The 27,554-nt window shown below is 32.8% G+C and overlaps 1 protein-coding gene across 9 annotated transcripts in view; it reads right to left on the bottom strand.

Moving 5' to 3' along the window:
- Positions 1–27,554, bottom strand: part of LOC140439505 (uncharacterized) — a 125,790-nt gene that overhangs the window by 39,628 nt on the left and 58,608 nt on the right. For 6 of the 9 annotated variants that reach the window (XM_072529467.1, XM_072529458.1, XM_072529459.1 and 3 more), the window contains exon 2: positions 13,532–13,779. In XM_072529467.1, coding sequence (XP_072385568.1) covers positions 13,532–13,604 — 73 coding nt within the window. In that variant the 5' untranslated portion in view covers positions 13,605–13,779. Of the gene's footprint in view, positions 1–13,531; positions 13,780–13,933; positions 14,077–24,436; positions 24,662–27,554 lie in introns of those variants that run through there. The other 3 variants (XM_072529460.1, XM_072529462.1, XM_072529465.1) reach the window with 3 other exon arrangements.

Below are 27,554 nucleotides of genomic sequence, written 5' to 3'. Positions count from 1 at the left end.
CCGAAAAATCGTGAATGCTCATATTGAATCTTTTCCAACCATGGGCCCACATTATATTCGCCAAAGTTCAAAGCGTAGATATTTGGATAAAATTTTAAGTATAAGAAAAATGTACCAGCTTTATATAAATGACTGTGAGCCGAAGAAACTGGAAGGTGTTAGCGAAATTACATATCGAACAATATTGTCTAACGACTATAATTTAAGCTTTTTTGTTCCTAAAAAAGATCAATGTTTCCTCCTCCTAACTGCCTTTTCTGTTGAGGTTGGCGATTAATATGGCAAATTTCTCTCTGTTCTGGGCTTCATGAATTAATTCATTTCCTTTTGTGTGGGTCCAATCTCTGATGTTTCGTAACCAAGATTTTTTCTTTCGTCCTATGCCCCTTTTACCTTCAATCTTGCCTTTTAATATTACCTGGTGCAGCTCAAATTCCCTATGGCGCATTATGTGTCCTAGATATGATGTCTTTCTAATTTTGATAGTATGATAGTATATTTTGATCAATGTTTAGTTTGTAATAAATATGATAGGGCTAATCCAACTGACAAATCGGATTTAGAAGACAGTTACAGAAAACATCAGGAAAGAAAAGAAGTATGTAATCTTGAAAAATAAAATGATAAGAAAAGATCTAATGAACAACGAGATTCTGTTTCAATTACTTTCGATCTACTGGCCGTACTACAGATTCGAAGTGGATTGACTGGACGACTATATCATTCTCGAAAATTATGCGTCTAAAAGTTGTGTGTATATGAATCCGCATTACCAAATGCAGCTTACTGTTTTGCCTGGTCAGAAATTAACGGTAAACGAGGAAGTTCTGACATAGGAAGCAATATACTCCACTACTTATCAAAATGTGTTCCAGAATATGTAAGTGAAATAAGTTTATTGTCTGATACCTGCGGAGGACAGAATCGTAATTCTCATATTGCAGCCTTACTATTATGGGCTGTTCAAAACATAGACCATTTAAATATTATTGAACACAAATTTTTAGAGTCTGGACATTCCTATATGGAAGTTGACTCTATGTATAGTAGTATCGAAACCGCTAAAAAACACAGATCTAACTATGGGATGCCAGATTACTTGTCTGTTTTTCAAAATACAAGAGGAACTAAAAATATCAAGGTTGATGATAAAAAAGTATGTATAGAACCATACAAATGTAAAGAATTTAAATACTACGACTTTTATAATTTAAAAAATTTGTCACATACTTTAATTAAAAACCGGACAAAAGACCAAAACGGCGAAAAAATAATGTGGTTGAAGATAAAAAGAATGAGATTCGTGAAAGGAGAGACAAACAGAATCTATTTTAATTATGACATGTCAACAAGCTTCAATTATATCGTTACTGATACTGCACGACAGTCAACAAGACAAAAGCACGCCAAGTTATCAACTAATACAAGCAATCTCGAAGAACTTTAGTTTATGATGCACATTTGCCAATTAGCATAGCAAAAAAAGAGAGATTTGGTACAGCTATGTGATAAGGGAGTGATACCGGAGGAATATCACGGGTGGTATCGTTATTTGAAAACGGGAAGTGATGTAACAGACATCTTGCCAGAGCCTGCTTTCAGTGACGAATCGGACGAGGAAGGCTTATAATAATAATATTGTTATTATTATATTCGAAATAAATTTGTTTTTTTTTTTATAAAACTGCCTATCATTCATATCAATAATAACTAACTACAAACAGCTGTTAATAAAATTTTCAGGGAAAACCAGTTAAATGTCATAAATATCGACTAATATCTTAAAACATTGCTATTACCTAGTAAAAGCCTCATATCTCGATCACAAAACTGGAAAATATTATACTTGGTTTAATATATTTGTGTTAAATATGTTATTTGAAGAGTAATTGATTTATTTAGATTTACAGTTAAAACCAGGTAAGTGATAGCATTTCCAACTTAAATTTAGGATTAGTCAGATAGGTGTCTCAACTTTTTCAAACTAATGATAGAATATCATTTCAGATATATGGATCTTTAACTAGAATACCTAATATCAAAAACAAGCTGACTGCTTAATTCACAATAAAAAACTAAACTTTAAAAACGTTTTTTCTCGATTATGGTATTCCGACATTTACCTGGTTTTCGCAGTATACCGACGATATCATTTATTTATTGATAGCGAGAAATATACTGTGTAATAAAACAAAAGATTATAAAACAAACTAAACCACATACTCCGACGCAAAAGATAGATCTTAACTTACCTATGTACACAAAAAATGTAAAGCCCTTTAAAGTTACAGCATGAAAATCGTATCTAGAACTGTTTTTACATATTTTAATGAAGAAGGACAAATGGATTAAGAGTTGTGATCCCTTAAACCACCCAAAACTTTTGTTACAACTAATCATTATTGTTGAAAGATAATGTTTTGTATCTTTTCTGTCTCGTAGTATTTTTTAAAGAAGCCATTTTTAACGAGAAACCGCCACTTTTACATTAGACAAAGTTTCCGATTATTGTGCAATTAAGATTATTTTAAAAAACGTAATTAATTTTTCTGTTACAATGGAGTACATGTTATGCTTAATCCTTTATAAGGGTTTATCAGCATAAGTTTCCGGTAAAGATAGAGATGCGGTGCGATAAAGAGGCAATGCTGCGGTGTTATGTCTTTTCTACCCTGTTGTATGGAGTAGAGGCTTGGACACTAAAACAGTTGACCACAAAAAACATCGAAGCTTTCGAGATGTGGTGCTATAGGCGCATTCTCAGAATATCATGGATGGACCGCGTCACTAACACGCAAGTACTCCAAACTTTAGACAAAAGATGCGAAATTCTAAATGAGATAAAAACTAGAAAGATGGAATACTTGGGGCACATTGTGAGAGGTGAAAAGTACGAACTTTTAAGAAATATCATGCAGGGCAAAATTAAGGGCAAAAGAAGTGTGGGAAGAAGAAAAATATCGTGTCTTCGTAATCTACGTGAATGGTTCGGGTGTAGTTTGATTGAACTTTTTAGGCGCGCTGCTAACAAAGTCGCAGTGGCCATGATGATTTCCAATCTCCGCTAGGAGTGGCACGAGAAGAAGCAGAAAGATAGAGAACTTTGATACTCACCATGAGATATTTGTTTTATGTTTAGTCAGGCTAAATTTTGGTGTTCGATAATTATTGATAACTTTGGTAATCATCCTTTAATATTTGTTTTATAAAGATAAAGCATTGCCACTTACGAACATTAGAACGTGAACGAACATTAGAACGTGACGAGAAAACATTGTTACTCCCTATCGTGAAGTTAGTCAAATGAATTAATTGCTGGTTACATATGTTTAAGAACTTATCGGCTAGACATCAAGATAAAAGAGATTGTAACTCAATAAGCGATATTCTAAATAAAAAGCTTTCTTTGCTTTATTGTACTTGATCGGAATTAATCATGGTTACCATTTTTATTTGTAGGAATATTGGTCTGCAGAAAAAATGTGTCTTGCTGCAATGGCACAATAATAATTTGTATTTTTATGAAACTGTCGTAGATTCGACGATACTATAACCTAAGACCAAAGAAAAAAACTGAAGAAACTGTCAGAAAAACTGAAGAAACAGATCAAGAAAATTACGATACAATAATTCCGTACATCATAAATTCCAGTTGAATTTCAGCCCAATAACTCAGCCGATCAGTAGCTTCAATATAATTCACCGAAAGGTATTAATTTTATGTATATATATATATATATATATATATATATATATATATATATATATATATATATATATATATATATATATATATATGCATATATAATATATGTAGATGCTTTTATTAACAATAAACCAGTGAAAAGGAGATCGCAAACATCTTATGAAAAATGTAATGTCACTTAAATGCAATAAAATTGACATGAATAGATTCGTCTCGAAATTAGAATCATTTCAAAGCGCCAACTCCGAATTTTGATTAAAGTTTATGGAAATCACTTATCACATTTTTGAAGTCAATAAAACTGTCAGTCATAAATACTATTGGTCTATAGAAAATAGCACACCGAGAGTGCAGTACGGCTAATATAGGAATGCACAATTGCCGGATTTCATCGCCTTGTGCTTGGAGATATAAACAGGTCCAAGTGGTAGTCACAGAACCGTACCCAGATCTCTACGCCGGGCTCTGTTATTTATTATAAAATAATATATTGATAAAATAATTGCCTTCAAGTAGCCAAATAAGAGGCATGAATTTGAATAAAAAGACCTTAAGTTCTTAGGGAGAATTTTATTATAAAACTGTATACTTTATTAAACTAACAAATGTATTTTAAATTACATTTCTTGATAGCTATAAATATACCGGGTGAAACCTCCGGTAACTCGATTTCCGTGCACCCAGCCCAATATCCAAGAAAAACTTTTTCTTTTGTAAATATGTGAAAAATTATCAGGAACGGGAATATCGAAAAAGCTTTGCAAATTTTTTAATCCCGGCGATGTTATTAAAAAAACAAGTTGCGCACTTGAATCACTGCGAAATGTTAACACCTACTATGAAATTTTTTTTTTGTGGAAATCTGAAGTGCAGTTTTTGTCCTTGTTAAAACATAATGCAGTCTCGCATTTGTTACACACAACATAAGTTTACCTAGTTCCTTGGCATAGCAACCTGGTAGTTTTCAGCGAAACCTTGTGTTATTCCATATGGGATAATGGTTTTCCTTGCCCACACTTGACCAGATGAGCAGGTATAAGGTTTATAGTGTAAGTTATTTAACATTATATTATATTTACAATTTATTAAACTAACAAATATATTACATTTCTTGATAGATATAAATATACAGGGTGGAACCTCCAAGAACTCGATTTCCGTGCACCCAGCCCAATATCCGAAAAGCCCATACTCTGATTGGACTGGTAAATGCATTTTATTGGTTATACAGTGTAAAATAATCGAGGTTACTCACAGATATTCAATTAATTATACTAAAGTCGTCCTCTACATCCGAGATGTCGGATTCGCTTTCGCTACTCTCCCCTGTGTTTGCGTGTATTATCAATTGGTCTACGTCATCTTGCAGGTTGTCCGCAGTCCACATCTCAGTTTCCGTTTTCTCAACAACATGAGTGACATAATTGCGCCAATTTTGCTCTATGACGCGTGCGAAACCGTCGTCGATCAACTGGCGTACCTCGTCGTTTTTAAAAGTGGTATTATGGGTACATACATATCGCTTAACTTGGTTCCACACCATTTCTATAGGATTCAATTCGCAGTGATATGGAGGAAGCCTTAAAATATAAACATTATGTTGTGAAGCATACTCATCAAGATGATACTTATCGTATTGATATTTAAAAGCATGCGCTGCTTCTAATAGCTCGGATTTCAAATAACACTCCTCGAAAAAAATGTCTTTTTCCACTAGCTATTCCTTGATTGCAGCTTTATTCCAGGAATTGTTAGGGAATCTCTCTTTACGGGAGTGGTACGATGCATTGTCCATTACAATGACATTCCTGCGACCATTATTTGGTAAATTTAATATTAATGTCTCCTTAAACCACGACTCAAAATATGCGGCATCCATTTCATCGTGATAGTCGCCAACATTTTTCTTTGCCAGAAAAACACGCTGTGTGCCAGGAAGGAAACCTCCTGAAAAACCTGCATGCAATAAAACATATCGTGGACCTCGTTTAGTAGGTGCTTTTAAGCCAGTACTTAAACCTTTGAGAAAAGCATCACGACTGTTTTGTATCGTAGTATCGCACCATTCGTAATTTATAGATTGGCCAACATTAACCCACGATTCGTCCAAATATATGATATTGCAATGGTCTTTTCGCAAACGTTGTATAGTTCTCAAATAATTATGCCGCCAATGAATAATATCCTCTCGCTCCACCATGATGCTTCTTCGGCCACGTTTCTTATAAACAAATCCAATATCTTTCAGAAGTCTGTATAAAGTAGAAAGAGACAACGGCTGTATATTTTCATTACCTTGTATGAAGTTATGTATATGCTTTAAGAATGGCGGCAAATTTTTCATGAAAAATTCACAATGAACAATTCTCCGTAGAATACTTCTTACACCCTCGTCATATGTGAATATTCTAGAATTTGATTGACACACTCGTTTTTTACGTTTTTTTGGCGATTTCAACGTTCCACTCTGTTCTTTTTCTTTTTTGAAATTGTAAATGCTTCTTTCGCTAACACCAGTCATCAACGAAGTACGTCTTACAGCAGCACTTACATTAAGTTGTTCCGTATTTTGTAAAAAATACAACACATTTAACACTACGAGTTTAGCGCAACCGTTAAATAATTCACCGGATTTAAACGTATGGGACTCCATGCTCTCTGTTGAAACTCGGACTAAATTTTGAAGTGTAGTTTCGTTTTCCAAAAGCACTTTCACCCTAAGGATGGGTAGGGGGTGAAATAGGGAAAGCTTGGAGTTTATCAAATACTAATTATGACAAACAAGTTTATGGCCATATTTAGGTGATTATGTTAATGATGGTAATTTGTAGCAGAAGTTTTACAAAAGAAATTAAGACCTATTTACAGAAACAACATAACTGTATTTTTAATATTTTACATACAATAGAAAAAATCTAATTTCTATGAAAGAATTGGAAATTTGAATATTATATATAATATCTATAAATAATATCATTTCCAAGTTTCCAAATTCTTTCCTAGAAATTATGTAGGTTTTTTCTATTTTATGTAAAACATTAAAACTACAGTTATTGTATGTTGTTCTTGTAAAGAGGTGTTCAAATGTTACTCTTATGAATATGATTCAATTGTATATCTCATGTTGACGTTTTATATGCAAAATTCATAGTTTTCGTTGTCAATAACTCATCAATGCCTTTTTATTCTACTGTATACGTATACATGATATAAAATATTTTACTCGTACTGCCGGCAGATGCATTTTATCCAAGCCGGTCCTGTGAGACAATGAGCAATCAACAGCTGGAGAAAACCGACAACCCTGCGCGTTTATTCTCCATAAGAAAAGCATTGCCGTATCTTACCAGTACTGCACTCTCAGTGTGACATTTTCTATAGTCGCTATTGAAAACAGCTTAACCCAGCGTAAGCTAAGCGGATTAAAAGAACTATGTACTTTGGCAATGGTACTTTGCCGTAATACCTGAAGAAAGATTTATGAACTGGTGATTAACAAAATCTCTTTTCTCACTCCTCAGGTAGAACCTTATACATATTGATTTGATTTTAGATTTATTTATAATAATTTACGCCGTTAATTATCACAATTCAGAGTTGGCACAATGATATGAAATGATTGTAATTTCGAGACGAATCTATTCATGTAAATTTTATTGCATTTGAGTGACATTACATTTTCCGTAAGATATGTGCGATCTGCTTTTAATCGACTCGGGATCGGAAATTTCGTTAATTAATAAGCGGTTGGTAGAATAATAATTGGATTTAACTAAATTAAGATAACAAGATTCATCGGGTAACTTTGGCTGGTGCTAATAAAAAGAAGCTGTCAACAAATAATGAAGGAATACGAATTAAATCAAGGGTTGGAAAGAAATTTTATTCTTTGCAATGCGTAATAATGGAAGAAATAAGCCACAACATGTTGATCGGAGTGTATTAATTAGCAGATAAACATGTATCCATAAACTTTAAAGAAAAGGAATTAACGATAGATGGACAAATAATTGATATAGAATATTATGTGGTGTTGGGCAAGAAAAAAGAAGAGGAAATTAATATGGCGATTAAACAAGACCAAGTGAGGAAAAACAAATGGAAGAGACAGAAAAACAAAAAAAAATGGATGCCTGTACGTAGATGAGAATAAAATGTGCAAATTGGAAAAAGACTCAGAAGAAGTAGAGGAGAGTTGACAGAAAGAGAACTAGATAGGAAAGAAACGAAAGTTCATAAATAAGAGAGGTAGAATCTGAAAAACTACTAAGTAATTGAGCGAAATTTGGACTATAGTGAATAAATTGGATAAACCAAAAAAGAAATATGGTCATAGGCGGGAAATTTTTTTATTTTTTAAGGTGTTTTAATTTTGTTGTCAAATAAAATCATTTAAATATCTAGGTTAATGAGCCAATTAAAAGAATATTTGTTTACAAAAAAATTGTTACATGGGACAAAATTTGTTCATCAAATGGCGGGGAGTTGTTATGATTCTGAAATGCTGTGAGTGTTGGAATATATTAGAAATAAAAATTTGCAGAAAAAAACCCAAATGTTTACTGTATAATTAAATTATATAGATAGTTTTCAGTGTAATCCATGAATAATGATTAGGAAAAAAAAACAATGTTGTATAGTTTGTCTCAAAATATATCGTTTTGACTTTCCCGTCCTTAAAGGATTAGTGGTATTATCGCCATTATTAATAGACAAATACGTTTTAAATTTCTACCTGACCGCTCAGGGTTGAATCAGGTACGGCTAATGTAATCAGTCATTAAAAATCTCTACTTGCTACTGTGTGTATAGTATATTAGTGAATATTGTTCGTAACAAATATGTGTCGTCCACGGAAAAATAATCGCTCGAGATCTACTAAACATAATCAAAAGCATTTGTCATTGGACGCAAAAAATAGTTAAAAATGTGTGTCATACTTTAATAGATAGGGGCCTAATCAAACAGAATGTTGTGAAAAGAACATATTTACTTACAAAAACGTCGATATCGTCGACAAAGGCTATTGTAAGCGAAGAACCATTGACAGGACGAAAAAAAGTAGTAATTTTTAGTCTCATTATTTGGACAGTACTCGATAAGATATTATAAGAAGAACAATAAGTTGTTCTTTACGAAAATAAGATAGTTCCTACGTTAGATAAATTAAATTGAAGTTATAGGAAGAAGAAACAAATATAGATACCACTCTCCATACAGTCCTTTCTAAAATAAGTTTTAAACGCTTGAAGAACTGAGTATCTCTCTGAAATTATAGGTTAGAAAACAAATCTATCATATATCTGGATAAAACATGGTTTGATACTCATGATATAGTATGTAAAAGAAGGTCGATTTTAGTAAAAAATGTCATACGAAAGCATCTTTAAATAAAGGAAAACGCATAACAATAATTCACACCAGTTCGAAAGATATGTGGGTTCGAAACTGTTTGTTCTTATCTACAAAGAATATCAAAGACTTCACTTAGACTATCATGAAGATAGCAGTGCAGAACTTTTTGAAAATTGGTTTCAAAATTCTCTTTTGAAAAATATTCCTGAAAGTAGTGTAATCGTCATGGATAACGCAAGCTACTACAGTCTACAGCTACAAAAAGCGCCAAACAAGTACTAAAACTGAAATTTATGAGTCTTTATTAAAAAATGTTAATTATTTTAAAGCCATATATATATATATATATATATATATATATATATATATATATATATATATATATATATATATAGACTAAAAATTACTACTTTTTTTCGTCTTGTCAATGGTTCTTCGCTTACAATAGTCTTTGTCGACGATATCGACGTTTTTGTAAGTAAATATGTTCTTTTCACAACATTCTGTTTGATTAGGCCCCTATCTATTAAAGTAGGACACACATTTTTAACTATTTTTTTGCGTCCAATGACAAATGCTGTTGATTATGTTTAGTAGATCTCGAGCGATTATTTTTCCGTGGACGAAACATATTTTTTACGAACAATCTTCACTAATATACTATACACACAGTAGCAAGTAGAGATTTTTAATGATCGATTACATTAGCCGTACCTGATTCAACCCTGAGCGATCAGGTAGAAATTCAAAACGTATTTGTCTATTAATAATGGCGATAATACCACTAATCCTTTAACGACGGGAAAGTACGATATATTTTAAGACAAACTATAGTATGCTGACTAATAAAACTTTCTCTGTGCGGTTTAAAAGTTTCTAGGAAGATATCGAGTTTATATTCGAATTTTTGTCTAAGCTTCAACAGGTACATAAGACAATACATGTTTGATAACAGATTAGGAATTTTTGAAACCGATTGTAAAATAAACAGCATAATAGTTTTCACATAATTTCTTAGAAGGTACATTTGTTTAACTTACACGGAAACTTTTTAGAAAAATGAGCAAGGTATGATTACGAAGAAGGGGTTTTGTTTTCAATTTAAGTAGGATAGAAAAAGTCTGGCGGGGAAAAAATTGAAAAAGCGGATTAGCTAGGAATCATTTTAGGAGGTGAGAAGCAAAAGAGATAAAAATAAGGGAACGAGGCAAGGACAGAAAGAATTTCTCGGTCGTCAAAGTTGAGAAGCAGTGAATTTTTACCAAAGTTAATTTAATGGATTTAAAAGCAAAAGTTGTGAGGGAAAGTGTTTGTTCTACGTGTCCTGAATAAGAGTGAAGATAGCTGGGTTCGAGATATACTGTAAGTTACTTGCTTTCTTTATTTAATGTGGCCTAAACCATCATGACGAGTAGGAGATTTAAAGATGATATGCCATGCGACCCGATTAGTAACCGGCGTCGTCGAGATCCCGAGCTTGACAATGTGAAATCAGGGTATCAGAGACCAGCCACCCAACGGTGGGTACCAGGCTTTGCATGGGAAATATGCGACTATATAAAACAAATAAAAATATCAGAAAAAAATACTGTTAAGATAGCTACATGGAACGTAAGAACTCTTTATCAGACTGGAAAACTAAACAACGCAATTAATGAAATGAAGAGGCTCAAAATGATTTTTTGGGTTTGAGTGAAATAAGATGGCCAGGTAATGGTAAGTGCGAGAAGGAGGATGCAACAATATTTTTTCCAGGCAGCAGAGAAGAGGTCAACCATAGGTCAACCATGGAGTAGCGGTTCTAGTAAATAATAAAATCAAAAAACATTCATTCCATATTCAGAACGCTGCATGTTAATCCAGATAAGTGCGCACCCTCTAGACATAAATATAATTCAGGTTTATGCTCCCACATCTGAGAGTACTGATGAAGAAGTTGAAGAGTTTTACGAACAATTAGACGAAATCATAAAAAACCTAGAAACAAGACATAACCATGGTAATGGGGGATTTTAACTCCAAAGTAGGAAAAGGCGAAGTCAGTGAAGTAGTTGGCAAGTATGGAGTTTACTTATGCAAGTATGGATCAAGGAGTTTACTTATTCTTACACGAAAAAACAGTTTGGTAGGTTAATAGACGAGAACAACAAACTTATTGTAGATAAAGAAGAACAGTTACAGACTTGGGCAAATTACATAAAAGATTTGTTTACGGATTATCGTCATATTTCTACGAACACTCTTGATCTGAATGGACCAATTGAAAAGTGAGGTGATAAAAGCTATAGATCAAACGAAAGATGGGAAAGCAACAGGATGCGATGAAATACCAGTCGAATTTTTAAACGAGAAGTTTTTAACGAGAACAACCTGAATGTAGTATTGGAACTGTTTAATAAGATATACGATACTGGTCAAATTTCATCGGACTGGTTGAAATCTACATTTGTGCCCCTTCCCAAGAAATCGAATTCTAAGACGTGTAGTGAATATCGCCTGATAAGTTTAATGAGTCACAGCATTAAAGTATTCTTGCGTATTATCCATTCCAGAATACGAGCAAAATTAGAACACAGCATAAGTAAAACACAGTTCGGTTTTAGATGCTGTTTTGGAACTCGAGAGCCGCTCTTTGCAATACAAGTCTTGATTCAAAAATTTCTGGATCAACAGAAAGATGTCTACGCCTGTTTTATCGACTATGAGAAAGCATTCGATGCTATCAAACATGACAAACTTATAGAACTATTACATCTTACAGGACTTGACACTAAGGACATCCAGATTATAAAAAATCTATATTGGAATCAAACAGCCCTCATGAAGAATAGACATATGGTGAGTGAAAACGTAACCATTTCGAGAGGGGTTAGACAGGGCTGTATTCTTTCGCCACTGCTTTTCAACCTGTACACGGAACAAATATTTCTAGAAGCACTGGAATAGTACAAAGAGGGCATCAAGATTAATGGCGTACTAATAAGTAATTTGCGATATGCAGATGATACTATTATCCTGGCCGATAACATCAAAGTTTTACAGATGATGCTAAATGGAGTAAATACAACTGGCAACCAAGTTGGACTGAAGATCAATAGAAAGAAAACTAAATTTATGGTGATCAGTAAAAAAATAATTCAACATATCGACCTAAATATTGAAGCCGAATGTATTGAGAGAGTACACCGATTTAAATATCTGGGATATACAGTAAATGATAAGTGGGACCCAGACGTAGAGATTAAGATCCGAATTGAAATAGCAAGATCCAAATTCATCAAAATGAGAAAGCTCTTAAACAACCGGTACCGCGTTAACCTCCGATGGCGCGCCACTAAATGCTACGTACTCTCTACGCTACTTTACGGAATTGAAGGGTGGACGTTAACAGCAGCAACTATAAAGAAGTTAGCGGCTCTAGAAATGTGGCTGTATCGACGCATACTGAGAATACCTTAGACAGACAGAGTGACCAACACAGAGGTATTAAGACGAATGGGTAAATAGGTGGAATTGTTAATAACTGTTAAAAGGAGGAAAGCATCATACCTGGGCCATGTGTTCCGTAATGATAAGTACAGTTTGCTACAGCTTATCGTGGAAGGCAAGATTGAAGGTAGAAGAGGTTTGGGCAGAAAGAAGAAATCCTGGCTGAGAAACTTGAGAGAATGGTTTCAAATACCAGAAGCTGCGAACATAATACATGCGGCACAAAACAGAGAAACCTATCGTTTGATGGTCGCCAACCTTCGGTAGAAGACGGCACATAAAGAAGAAGGCTGGAGAATGTGATGATCCCAAATTTGGTCTGAAGGAGACAATCGATAGTGGTTTTGAGTCCCGATACGTATATTTTGAACAAATTTTGGAAGAAAAATTGTTTTTTTATCAGAGGCCAGAAATTGACTGTTTTTTCGTTGGAAAGTTTGTTTCTATTTTACGTCGAAAGGATCTTTTCATATTAAAATAATCATAAAGTAAAGTCTTTGATTGGCTTACAAAATCAGTTTCCCGTATAAAAGTCAGCCTTTTTTTTAACAAGGAAACTATTAATAATAGTTTATTGTGGATAAAAATCATGTGTAGATTTTAAAAATCAATTATTATTACTATTAGTATTTAAAGGATAGACAATAATATCTTCATTAAGTAGATATTATATCTGATCAGAAACTTTTGGACCTATAAAAAAGGAGAGAAAACAGACGCCTTTAAATATATAAGTTGATCTATTTTTACTCATAAGTTTTGTTTTCAAAAATTAATTTTTATTTAGATTATATAGACGGTTATATAGTATTTAGAACACAGCTTCGTATCAAAAAAATTGAAACATCAAGTAAAAACTATTTAATATAATTTGTGGTTTATTCCCAACTAAATGTTTGTTAAGAGCTACGATATGACAAGAAAACAGATTTAAAGGAATATTTAATAAATAAAAAAAAATAAAGCAATTTTGTAGCTTACCTTCCTTAGCAGTTGAACATACAAATAGTCCTAGTAAACTAACTACTACACAAGCTATAACATTGTATTTCATCGTGGGCAACTGATTTTTCGTCGACTTTTCGATGTATCTATCGCTCCCTTTAATTTGAAGTTCTTATTTTTATTACTTGTCGTTATCGTTGGCTAAAAGTTTGATCGATATATAGCTAATATTATAATTGATTGCCGGAAGTCCCATACAACACATTCACCGATATAATCATAACCTGCAACATAAAAGACACGTATTACAGAAATGAATTAATGAATGTATAACAAAATATTTTGGTCGGAATGGTATTACACAATTTCAATAATATAAAAATTCAAATTAATTGGAATTTAAAAAACCAGTCAGGATTAGGTACACAAAATACATACAATTTGATATAGTTTGACCAACGGTTTTCATAAAAAGGCATCAGTTTTTGACATCCACAATGATATTGTAATTTTATTTTTATACATATCTATTAATTTCAGTAACTTTTAAAAGACAAGCTGCACTAAAGATTCTGCAGTCTCGATTAGTCTCGAACTGGTGAGTTCGTAACAGCTTGAAAGTGCAAACCTATAAATTTCTTATAGGTAACAGGTTTTTAATTAATTCACAGGGAAATAGCAATTTCGTTGTCTTAAATCTGATACTTGTTCTCAATTAACTTTTGACCACTTAATCCAAAATAACCGCAGATTTTGTCTGTCACGTCAAATTTTTAAAATACAGGATACCCCCAAAAGTCATAGAAATTGAGCATATAAAGGAAAATAAAATAAAAACCAAATATAATGTTTACAAAAGCATTTACTGCAAACAAAATTGTGTTTACACAAATAATTGTTTAAGTAACGAACTGTAATTACGTATTAAAATAACATTGTTCGCTCAGCTAAGTTTTTCTGGAGTGTTTGAGGACATTTTTGCTTGGTGCTCCAACAATCACATGTGCATCCCATCTATTTTTACTTAAACAAAATGAATGGCCTATCGGAACTGAACCAAATACATTTCCATTATGGAGTAAAATACATTAAAGCTCCGCTCTGAACTATCGATAAACAGTCGCCATTTATAATGTAAACAGTACAAATTCACCATCACTTCGAAAGTATTGTAAAAACGCAGTTCCCCTTGATCGGGAATGGGATACCTAAGCTTTTTTGTATAGTTCTAAATCTCGTATCAAATCATTCAACTCTTGCTAATTAAATCCCTTACAAACGGAATCATCTTCAGTTTAAAAAAATTTATGGTTGGTTGGCTAATAATAAAGTAGAATACTATATTTTACATGTGTTTTCCTTGTTGTATCCTGACGTTTTTATTGTACAAAAGTCATCATCATCATCATCCAGCTTTCATTTATCACGTCCACTGTTGGACATAGGCCTCCCTTAAACTCCTCCATTCTTTGCGATTTTGTGCTCTTTGTTGCCAATTTTTGGTGATACGCCCGATGTCGTCATTCCAGCGTGTAGGTGGTCTTCCTCTACTACGTTTGTCTGCTCTTGGCCTCCAATTTGTACAAAAATAACAATCATTAAAGTATAGCAAATAAAAAGTATGTTACACACTTTATGAGGAGCCCATGATTTATCTTGATCAACAAATTTTACTTTAAAATAGTTAAAATAGGCTTGCCTGACAAGTGTACTCATGTTTGTTCTTTGACTAGGAATGGTAAAATTGCCACATATATAACACAACGAATTGGGTCTGTTTAAGCAGTTACGACATGAACTAGAAGAGGTCTTCTTCTTTGTGTGCCGTGCTTGTATTCAAGCGTTGGATATCGTCATATTGACAAGCTGATGAAATGATTCTCGGTCGGCAGCTAGATGAAACAGTTGTAGAAGTAGTAGAAGATGTAGACACAAGAAAAGGTTCAGTTCATAACTGCTAAGTATTCTATATACGAAAAAGTAACCAGTTTTATAGTAAATAGACATTAAATACTGGTAACCTTGCATATAAACAAAAACTCATACTATTCACTGGAATGCGCTGCACTATTTCCGGGTGACTCACAACGTTTCACTACAGGATCGCAATATAACTGAACAAGTCCAGTATAGACCTGTCACTATTATCATATGTGTCATTCACCCCTATCCATTCATCAGAGAACATTAGTGTCAGCCAAAAGGAGAACAATAGTGCTTCCTAGTGCCGTGTGTCCAAATACCTATAAAACAGCTCAAAAGTCAAACTAAGTCAAATTTTTTTTTCAAATTTTTCCAGTGTTATCCGTAATTTTATACTTACTTCAACTGTCCCATAATCCATTAAGGAGAGACATTTGCATCCATTCGGTTGAACCGGGATAAGTAAACTCTACTCTACCAACTCATACAAAGTAGGTAGATACAATCCCCCCCAACCAGGAACGATAAGACCATGATGTAGAGGGCTCAGGTCCATCTTGGTCACAGTTTTTGTAAGGCAGATACGATGAACAAGCGAACATTGTCTAACACCTTTAACATCAGCGACCACGAAGAGCTCTTCCCCATAGTCGTAGTGGAGAGGCTCATGCTCGATCGTGGTCGCTGAATTGGTAAGATGATCACGACCTAGTAGAAGCTTAGAATGGGAGTAATACCCGAATTTTACTGTCCCGCTTCCCTCTGTATATTCCATATCGGTAAGTCGTTGGCACTATGTACTTAAATCATTAAAACAACATAGACCAAGCACTTAGCGTAGCGTAAAATCGGTTGCCATCGGGTGACACTTGGTTTAAGATTTATCAGGCTTCTTCCGGTATGCAGTGATTTGTCGTCTCCGCTGGGTTCTACCATTTATTCCTTAGCTATTGTGGAACAAACACGATCACGAACAAGTAAACTAAATAGACAAGAGAGAAAAAGAGCGCAAGCCTCACTCAGGACAATCGAGAAACTTTGGAACTGTATCCAGTTCCAGGACATGGTACTGGAGACAAACAGAAAGTAGTGAAAAGTAATTCTTCTAGCTACAAAAGTACTAATCAAGCTAAGACAGATTAATAATGTGCAGCGAGTGCGCTTCACATTATGCACAACTCGCAGGGGAATATAACATTCCTCATATCCAGATTCTTGTGACAGTCTAAATAATCCAACACACAAGATTCTCAGATCCTTAGAGACACATAATGATGGCATCGATAAGAAGAATTAAAGAACTCCACAGAGTGTTGACAAATACCCTACGACCGATCTGACCCTTTCAGAGGAACCTACATCCGCATAGGCTCCAAAACAAGATGGCTATGTAGGCAACTACAAATTTAATCAGGTAAGAATGTTACCACAAAAAAGCCACGCTGACCAGCCTAGGTCAAGTTCTGCATCTACCAACAGAGCTAGATCAAAGACTATCACTACCAGAAACAAAAACATCTAGCTACATCTAGCGCTTAGTATAGTAGAAGTTTCAGCAGAAACCTCTTAAGTAATATAGTACTGTTTTAAGAGCCTTGGGGTTTAAAAAAACGTGTTGAAGATTCAAACTTAATTAAATTTACTTCGGTTCCAAATATCATCACAGTAGAAATAGCGAAAGTGGAATTGGAACTAAAAGATCCCGACATTGCAAATGTATACAGACAGCAAATAGAAGACCAAATAAGGACAAGAAACTTAGAAGAAGAAGAAGATATTAACCAACTATGGGCAAATATACGAGATGTTGTGTTACAAAAATCCGTTGAAATATTGGGCAAAACCAAGTCAGAAAAAAGAAATCATTGGTTTGATCATGAGTGCGAAATGGCCACAAATAGAAAGAACGCAGCATATCAAAAAACCATTGACGCAGATTGTACACGGAGAGTATAGACGTCTTAGAAGAAAGGAAAAACGTATCCATCGACGTAAGAAAAAGGAATACGAACAGAACACTCTCAGTGAGATACAAAGTTTATTCGATAAAAATGAAACGAGGAAATACTACAAATCCTTAAATACTAGCCGTCGAGAATTTAAACCACGATTAAAAATTTGTAAAGACACTAACGGTGAAATTCTACATGATAAAAACTCAGTTCTTAACAGATGGGCACAACATTTCAGCGAACATCTAAATATAAACGATATTGAAGGAGGTTGCAACATAGAAAATTAAATAAATCTACAACGTCAACTACACAGTGAAGACCCAACAAGAGAACAAGTGTCAAATGCGATCCTAAAACTCAAAGACAATAAAGCCCCAGGAATCGATGAAATCTGTTCAGAAATGTATAAAAAAGGAGGTGATCAACTTTTTGCAGCAATCCATAAACTAATAGTACTTATATGGCAGAATGAATGGGTACCAGAAGAGTGGCTGAAGGGAATAATATGTCCGTTGCATAAAAAGGGTGATCAACTGGAGTGTAAGAACTATAGAGGCATTACTCTGTTAGCATCTGCGTATAAAATCTTCGGCAATGTATTATTTGAAAGACTTAAACATTTTACAAAGGATATTGTTGGTCAAGATCAATGCGGATTTACTGCTGGAAAGTCAACTACACATCAAATTCAACCACAGAGGCAGATTCTAGAAAAGTCACTAGAATATAACATAGATACACACCATCTCTTCATTAACTTCAAAGCAGCCTATGACAGTGTGAAAAGAACTGCATTATATAATGCAATGATAGGCTTTGGGATCCCACCTAAGTAATTAAGTTGACCCAACTAACAATGCAAAACGTAAGCTCATGCGTTAGAATTGAAGGAGAAAACTCTACGTTCTTTGACATTAATGGACTAAGACAGAGGGAAGCGTTGGCGTGTCTTCTCTTTAATATTGCCTTGGAAAAGCCAATCAGACAATTAAATATTAGAATGAATGGAACTATTTTTAATAGATCGACGCAAATTCTCGAATTCGCTGACGATATAGTTACAGTAGGCAGAAGAATGAGAGACTTGGTGCAGTGTTTTACAAGGCTTTCGGACGCAGCAAGTGAATTAGGACTTGTGGTAAACGAGGAAAAACCCAAATATTTGTTGGTTTCTAAAAACCCTCGAAATATCCAACAGAGAATTCAAATTAACAACCATAGCTTTGAGCAAGTCAAAGAATTTACATATTTTGGATCGCTAGTAAACGCAACAAACACGACAAGTGACGAAATAAAAAGACTCATAGCAATAGCAAACATAACTGTTCACGGTCTCCAGAAACATTTAAAAAATAAAAATATAAAACGTGCAGTAAAGCTTAATATATACAAGACCTTAATAAGACCGATTTTGACATATGGGGCTGAAACGTTGACCTTATCTCAAAATGGTGAAAGACTTCTTGGTATTTTTGGGAGAAAAATTCTTAGAAAGATTTTTGGGGCCGTAAATGAAAATGGGCTATGGCGTCGAACATACAACTTTGAACTGTATCAGTTATACACCGATCCAGATATTGTGAAATTCATTAAAGTGCAGAGACTTAGATGGGTTAGACAAATTGCTAGGATGTCAGATCACGAATACACGTAGAGATTAACATTTTCAAAACCAGAGGGCACAAGAAGCAGAGGACGACCACGAATGAGATGGATTGATGATATGGAAGAAGACCTACAGATTCTAAGGGTTAGAAGATGGAGGGAAGTTGTCAGGAATCGACAGGAGTGGCGACTTCTTTGTGAGCAGGCCAAGATCTACAACGGATTGTCGAGCCACTTATGATGAATAATATTAATTACATATTAGTATAATTAATAATACAATTAATTTTCTGGCAATATTGCAAAAAATATTGGTTGCTGTAACTTCAAGATAATTAAAAAACAAAATAATTTAACGCTTTATGTTAGTTTAGATTTAAACACCTAGCGCCAACTAGGAAAGAAATCTGAACTACCAACTGAGATGAATATACTTATCTAACAGATAAAATGTAAAATATTTTTTTGTCAAATAAAGTACCGACTAAGCAATTATCTGAAAGGTAAATTGTGTTTACTGTAGTCTGTTATTATGTTGTAGGTTATCGAGAAATCAAAAATATAAGCTAAACATTGCTGTTTACTGTGGGTGAGACACATGGATTCGGTATTAGAAGCTTTAATGAAATCGAAGATTATGATGTTTAATGTTTATAAACTTAGTGCAAGAATATAATGTTTTAGGCAGGATACCATTTTAATTTTTGTAATGATAGACTTTTTTTAAGAAGTTTAGATTAAGTAAACCGACAGTGATCTGAGAATATATTGTAAATAAAATATTGGCTGCAAACTTGGTGATCAGTAAAAAACATAATATATAACTCGAGCTTTCCCAACAAATGAATTGACAAGCTGGTTTTTGTACGTAGATCGATTTCATAAGACTTTACGCAAAAGTTCGGCGATTTTTTAAAAGTGACTTATTACGAGTTATGAAAGTTGTACAACAGACCAAAATATCATTTTGTTTACGTCCTAGCCTTAAATAGGAGAAAGTCAGAAAAAATTGAGTGGAGTGACTGAGTGTATATAGCCCAGTCTGGTTATACAAAAATCATCGATTTCACGGCAAAATGTTTCGCAGATATCTAAAGCTTTTAAGACATAGGTGGGGGTTACTAGATGACGAATAGATAAAAAGATACTCCTATTTTTACCTTGCGTTTTTTTTTAAACAATAATTTATGGTCAGAATTTGATTTTTTATCTATAAGTTTTTTCCCTTATAATTTAAATAAATAATATTTATACCATTTTTTTATATCAAGAATATCTTTATTTTCTCGTTTTTTCAATTAAAATTGATAAATAAATTTACGGAGATATTTGCAAAAAAGCAGTTTTTTTGCACTAATTTATAAATTTAATTAATTTTTTTATTAACAAAATAAAATGTTATTAATACATTTCAACATTGAGGAATTACCGTGTTTTAAATTTGTGTGAAATTTCCCCCCGATCGGTCAAATAGTTTAAAAGTTATTCAATTTGTTTATCCCTGGGACTAATTATTTAAACCATTGAACTTGCCCTATGAATGATGCTAGACAGATTTAACAAATTTCATAGGATTCTTTAAGACTTAAACTATCTCAGAAGTTAAATGAATGTTGAGTTTTCATCGAAATTATTTACAAAATAAACGTTTGAAAAAGGGGTATGTTTTTTACTTATAAACAATTGTAATAACTTCTATATTTTTCAAGCTACAGACTTGTACGTACAACCATTAGATAGCTGGTAAAAAACTCACATTTAACAAAAAAAATAAACCTTCTATGAACAATAGGAACGAAGTTAGCGACAATTTTTTTGTTAATTATATCTCCATTTTTTATAAACATTAAGAAGTAAAATTTGCACAAATCTTGAAAGAAAATCTAAACTTTATATTGAATTTTATAGCTATAAAATTCATCCAATTTTTCGAAACTTCAAACCTTTCGAAACGAAGTTACTTTCGAAAGATCGACATAGGAAAGTGGATGGGAAACTGTTTTAGCTCCTCGCTGCAAAATTTAATATTATGTTTACGGATTTATCATTCAAAAGCTTCAACAGTTCTGTAGGAATTTCATCAGGTCCATTTGTTTTCCATTTTTAGCGTTTCTTATTGCGTATTCTACTTCTTCTTTCAATATGTCTGGCCCAGTTGCATTGATTATCTGAGTTAAGTTGTTTCTATCGTCTTCAAATAATTCATTCACGTATTCTGTCCTTCTTTTCATTTTATTCTCTAGATCTACAATAAGATTTCCATCTTTGTCTTTAAGTTTACCTATTTGGCATTTCTTTATGCTTCCTGTTATCTCTTTTACTTTTTTGTGAATATTGAACGCATCGTACTTTTTCTCATAGGTTTCCATTTCTTCACATTGTTCTTTAATCCACTCCTCTTTGGCTTCTTTTATTCTCTTTTTTATGTGTTTATTTATTTCTTTGTATTTGTCTGGGTAATTCTTCATCTTTCTTCTTTGTTCCATCAAGTCTAGTATATCTTGTATCATCCACCCCTTATTCTTTGTTGTTGTTTTTGTAAGATGTTTCTTTCCTGCTGTTTGTATAGCTGTATTTATGTACTTTAACTTTTGGTTAACGTTGTTTGTATCGTTAATTTGTTGCTGCACTGAACGGAGGTTTTCATTTATTTCTTCTCCTGTTTCTTGTCGTATATTTTTGTTTCTGAGTTTATTTAAATCTAGTGCCTTTCTGTGTGATCTTCTAATCTTTTTTGGTCTCGCCTCCATCACAGTAACTACCGGGTTATGATCTGAGCCTATATCAGCTCCTGGGTACGTCTTAGTACATTTAACAGCATTATGATACCTCCTTGCTATCATAATGTAGTCTATTTGATTTCTCACTATTTTTTCTTTGGTATGTTGTGGAGATGTCCATGTATATAACCGTTGAGGAGGTAATTTGAAAAAGGTATTTGTTATTACGAAGTCTTCACTTTGGCAAAATTGAATCAATCGATCTCCTCTGTCATTTCTGTTTCCAAGCCCATATTTTCCTACTTGTTCTCCTACCTTACCTTGACCCACCTTAGCATTCAGATCGCCCATTAATATGTTAATGTATGGAAAGACTGACTTAATAAGTGAAGACAAACAACCTGCAACAAAAAGGTTCAGACCTGACAGTGAAGTCGAATAAATTAACCAAATTTTAACTTTAACCAATGTATGTAAAGAAAATAAAAAAAGTAAAGTTCAATAAACATTGCAAAATTTAATAAGGCAAGTGATGAAAAAATCGACTTATTTTATCAAAGCAGTAAGGCAGATTAGATTAATATTGTATAATATCATATTTGTAAGAAAAATAGAATAAAAATCAATATTGTTAATTATAAAAATACAAACAATTATAATTAATATAAGGAATATAATAATATAATGTGTAAAAAATTACCTGAAATTTAATTTATAAAATATACATCAATATACATCATTGATATAAAATGAAAAAACATGTTGATTTTCCGGGATTTTCCGAGATTTATGGGGGGTGAAAATTGTGTCATCATTATTAATACTGCGACAGACTATTCGAGCAAATTTAAAAAAAGTAAGTACCTATTTAGGGTGAATTTCAAATGGACTCAATTTTTCCGAGATTTCCCATATTTTCCGGCCAGTGAAAACTATGTAGTTATTCATATTTCGACGAGCTACCCCAGAATAAAAAAAAGAGGCTTGCAGCTGCAAAGGAAGCCGAGATAATGTAAATTTTTCTTACGTGTTGCAATTTGAAGTTCCGATGCCGAAAAAAAACGGAGCTGAAACAGATATCCTCTCCACTTTCCTATGTCGATCTTTCGAAAGTACCGTCGTTTCGAAAAACTAGATAAATTTTATAGCTATAAGTTTCAATATAAAGTTTAGATTGTCATTCAAAATTTGTGCAAATTTTACTTCTTAATGTTTATTAACAATGGAGGTATGATTTTTTTAAAAATAGTCACTAACTTCGTTCCTATTGGTCATAGGTTTTTTATTTTTTAATGTGAGCTTTTTTACCAGCTATCCAATGGTTATAAGTACAAGTCTGTAGCTTGAAAAATATAGAAGTTATTACAATTATTGTTTATAAGTAAAACACATACCCCTTTTTTAAACGTTTATTTTGTAAATAATTTCGATGAAAACTCAATATGCATTTAACTTCTGAGATAGTCTAGGTCTTAAAGAATCCCATGAAATTTGCTGAATGTGTCTAGCATCATGCATAGGGCAAGCTCAATAGTTTAAATAATTAGCCTCAGGGATAAACAAATTAAACAACTTATAAAATATTTGACTGATCGAGGGGAAATTTCGCAAAAATCTAAAAGATGGTAATTCCTTGATGTTTAAATGTATTAATACCATTTTATTTTGTTAATAAAAAAATTAATAAAATTTATAAATTAGTGCAAAAAAACTGCTTTTTTGCAAATATCTCTGTAAATTATTTATCAATTTTAATTAAAAAAACGGGAAAATAAAGATATTCTTGACATAAAAAAATGACATAAATATTGTTTATTTAAAATATAAGGGAAATAATTTATAGACAAAAAATCAAATTTTGACCATAAATTATTGCTTAAAAAAATCGCAAGGTAAAACTAGGAGTACCTTTTCATCTATTCATCATCTAGTATTCCCAACATATGTCTTAAAGCTTCAGATATCTGCGAAACATTTTTCCACCTTTTTTTTTAACCAGACTCGGCTAATAGGCAAAATCACTTGTACGTGTATAAATTCTTGATGTGAGGAATCGTAAAACTGAATTTCACTGAACGAACTATATAAAACAGAAACTCTTGTTTCATATAAAACAAAAAACTACATGCACCTAATGTAAACTATGTAAAATGCGTAGGTAGCTCACGTGTGTCTTTTTGACGCATTTAATGTTATCAATTCTTGGAAAAATTTCAATTATAAATAAAAACTGATGAAAATCAAAATTTCACAACCATTGAATTATACTTTATTTGCAATAATGACGTTATTTAAATTTACAATGTACCTATCTTAATGTGTAATAGGTACAATATTGTAATGAAGACATGCGTTACTAATTATGTCCAGTATTGTACAATTACATAAACCTAAGATACACTTTTAACTTTGACAATTAATTTATTCCCAGAAAACATTCCTTTTGCAGAATTTATATTGAATCTGGCAACAGGAATACACGATTGAAGGTAGGGTGAAATGTCAAACTTTTTATAACCTATAAAATATAACAAGTGAATGTGAATTGTGAATAAATCTTAAAAATAATGAACTGTGTACTTTATTAAAATTCTTTTTCGGTTCACTATGAATTTTATTTTATGTTAAAGTGAGCATTTGATTTTAATATACAAAAACTATAGTGAATAAATCAAAACAAATTTTTTAAACCGGTCTTTTATAATCTATTATATTCAACTCAATGAACAATGACTTACCTTATAATAATAAATTATCACAATTTTAGGAGATTTCTCACTTTAATCACGACGAAGAACCGACAAACACTGAAACTGAAACAAAAACACATGTGCGGTTACACTTCCACATGTTTATGCAAACTTAATGATAGTAAAAAAGCCGGTCTTATACTGCATAGACATTATATTATGAGAAATACGGTGACGAAATAGTCATTGCGTATTTAAATCGGCCGTAGTAATGCAACGAAAGAGACTGAAAGTTTTTATGAGCTTGGACAAAATATTGATCAATGAATAATGGTAGGGCATTTCTGTTTGCTGATCACAAAGCAGTCCCCTTATAATGCAATATCAGAATAGTCTGTTTGTAGGGCAGTATACCTACACCTGGGATTAGGGTTATTGTTCGTCGGCAGCGGCGTGGTTTTAAGAATGAAGGGATATAACGTGTACCTGGATAAAAATAAGTAAATGAAGATTTTATATATATATATATATATATATATATATATATATATATATAAAATATATATAGAAAATAATTCTTACAATTTGCTGCTTATCTGTGGCTGACCTAAACGTCTTAATAAAATATTGACAGCTCCTTATCACAACCAGAAATACCGGAAGTCAAAAGTAATTTGTTTTTAATGTAATACCCGATATTCTAAAATTTAGAAAACTATGCCTCATATTCAACCCTATTTATTAAGTAAGGTATAATTGTTGTAATAAAGGTTGTTAGGTAAGTTATTTATAATTTTTAAATGAACGTGCATGCTTGTTTAAACAGGTGCGGATTTATACGGCTCCCACAGTGAAGCGATCAATTGTTTAAATGTATTGTAAATTTTGATAAATTTTAAATAAATTCCTTCTATAGATAAATGCTGCGTTAGTCATAATAGCGTACATCTGTAAAACGCAACATCAGATAGTGTCTAATATTTCATAAATAGAATACATTCTTCCTCTTCTTCTTCTACCACTTTATAAGCAATTCTGCTTGTTCAGTGGAGGATTAATACCGCGATGGAAGGTTACTTCATCTTTTGCGCGGTCGTCCGATACTTCTTCTGCCAATTGGTGACTTGGCATTTCTTGCTATTTTGACGACACGGGTCTCCTCCATTCTGCTTATGTGGTTATTTCATTCTTTTTTTCTATCATTCATTTATACACTGTACGTTATACTTTCTTCTAATGTCTTCACTTCTTTTTCGATTTCTCAGCATATTTCCTGTAATTCTTCTCAGTACTCTCTACAAATAGAATACATAAGCGTACCAATTTTCCAATTACCACTGCAGTATTTGAAATCTCTTCAAGTAAAGAAGATGTAATTGTAGCTTGGCAATTTTCAAGAAGACGTCAGAAAATCAGAAAATAAGAGAGCAAAATGCGTCGCTATTATATTCATTAGTTGCTTGAATTTAAATATTGCATAGTCCAGCAACTGTTTTACAAGAACAGTTGAATTTCCACAGGAATATTATAGGATGACCGATTCAAGCTTTAGATATTTAGTGGATATTTAGTAGTAAAATATAATGAAACAAGACACTTATTACCGAAAGGCAATTTCTTCAGAACAACGTTTATTATTAACTTAAAAGTAAGCATACTGTATACTATAGTCTGACAAATATTAAATGAAACTATAAATCACAAATCACGCGTCGTAAGTGGTCAAAAGTAGCCGAGTTCACGTGCCCATCATGAATTCTAGGAAATTTTGAATTCAATCATTGGCGACGCGTAAGAAAATATGTTTCCTTGCTGGTCACTTTATATTGTAACAAGAGTATATCATATTTCTGCTTATAATAATAAAAATAATACATTAGATCTAGTTTATAAAATAAGTTTTCATTCACATTAATAATGCATAGACTAGTGTTGTATCAATCGTGATTGATTCGTTAGTTTTGATTCAAAAGTATTGAACGACCGAATCCCGCTAGTTCATAACGTGCGGTGATAGAAATCGATTGATCGACCGCCGACGCCACCGATCGAACCAAAACAAAATTCCCTCTTTACTTTCGGTCCTCAGTCGTTCTTCACTTGCGACGAAGACCGAAATATGCCATGCGGCTGAATACACATATTTATGAAATACCTTAAGCAATGCACTAGGTTTTTAGTCGATTCAGATAAATCAATTGGTTACTCGTTATTTTTTTAAACGGCAACGAAAAGTATTGAAACGAACGAATGATTAAAATGATTCCGAGTCGGTCAATGATTGTTTCGGTCCTCGTAAAATAAACAATTGACACAACAATAGTGTATACTGAACGGATGTGCGGAAGTAGACTATATACCTAAATATGTAAAATACTCAAATTAGTATATTCTTTTTATTTCAGAATAATATTCAATTATTTAGTTGATCAATAGAAAGAGTGCTAGCAACCACAGATGCTTGCTTGATTTGTATATACATAATGTCTTTGAAAAACATGCCAAAACTTGTTTATTTGGAAGAAGTTATACTCGGTTATATGTGTACAGTGTTATATGTTTGAGTGACAAATAACCGAGAAGTCTATTTAATAACGGAATTCAATGTCCTGACATTATATCGACACAGAAAAATAAAGACACAACAGATAAATCAACAGCTGAATCAGCAGATTGCCGCATTTACACAACGAAGCAAATAGTATCATTCAATAAAAAACTAAAAATTACGTCAAAGGAAGAACGGGAATACAAAGTAAACGTTTAACTTGCGTGGTATGGAACAGGAATGATAATAAACTAAACAAAATGAATTAATTTGGTACTTGAGAAATAACAAATTTTTAATATTTTTGATACTCTGATTTCAAGAGTGACGTATTTTTCATAGTAGTTTTTTTTTTAATCGAATGTATAATTTTAACTTCGCTCGAAAAGATATACATAAAGGCACCTGGAAATGACCAGACGGATTTTCGGTGAATATGATAGATCATTCTATTGTAGACGCAAGACACCAATCCAATATAATAAACGTTCGAAGAGCAAATGTGGGTTCTGAACACTACTGGGTCGAAAAAGGTCCAGAATTTTAAACGTTTAAAAAAAGAAATAGGTTCTAAGCATGAACGATACAATGTAGAAGGACTTGAAAATATAAACAAAA

This window comes from Diabrotica undecimpunctata, chromosome 4 (assembly GCF_040954645.1).
Source record: "Diabrotica undecimpunctata isolate CICGRU chromosome 4, icDiaUnde3, whole genome shotgun sequence".
Lineage (NCBI taxonomy): Eukaryota > Metazoa > Arthropoda > Insecta > Coleoptera > Chrysomelidae > Diabrotica > Diabrotica undecimpunctata.
This window is presented reverse-complemented; position numbering and strand designations above follow the sequence as displayed.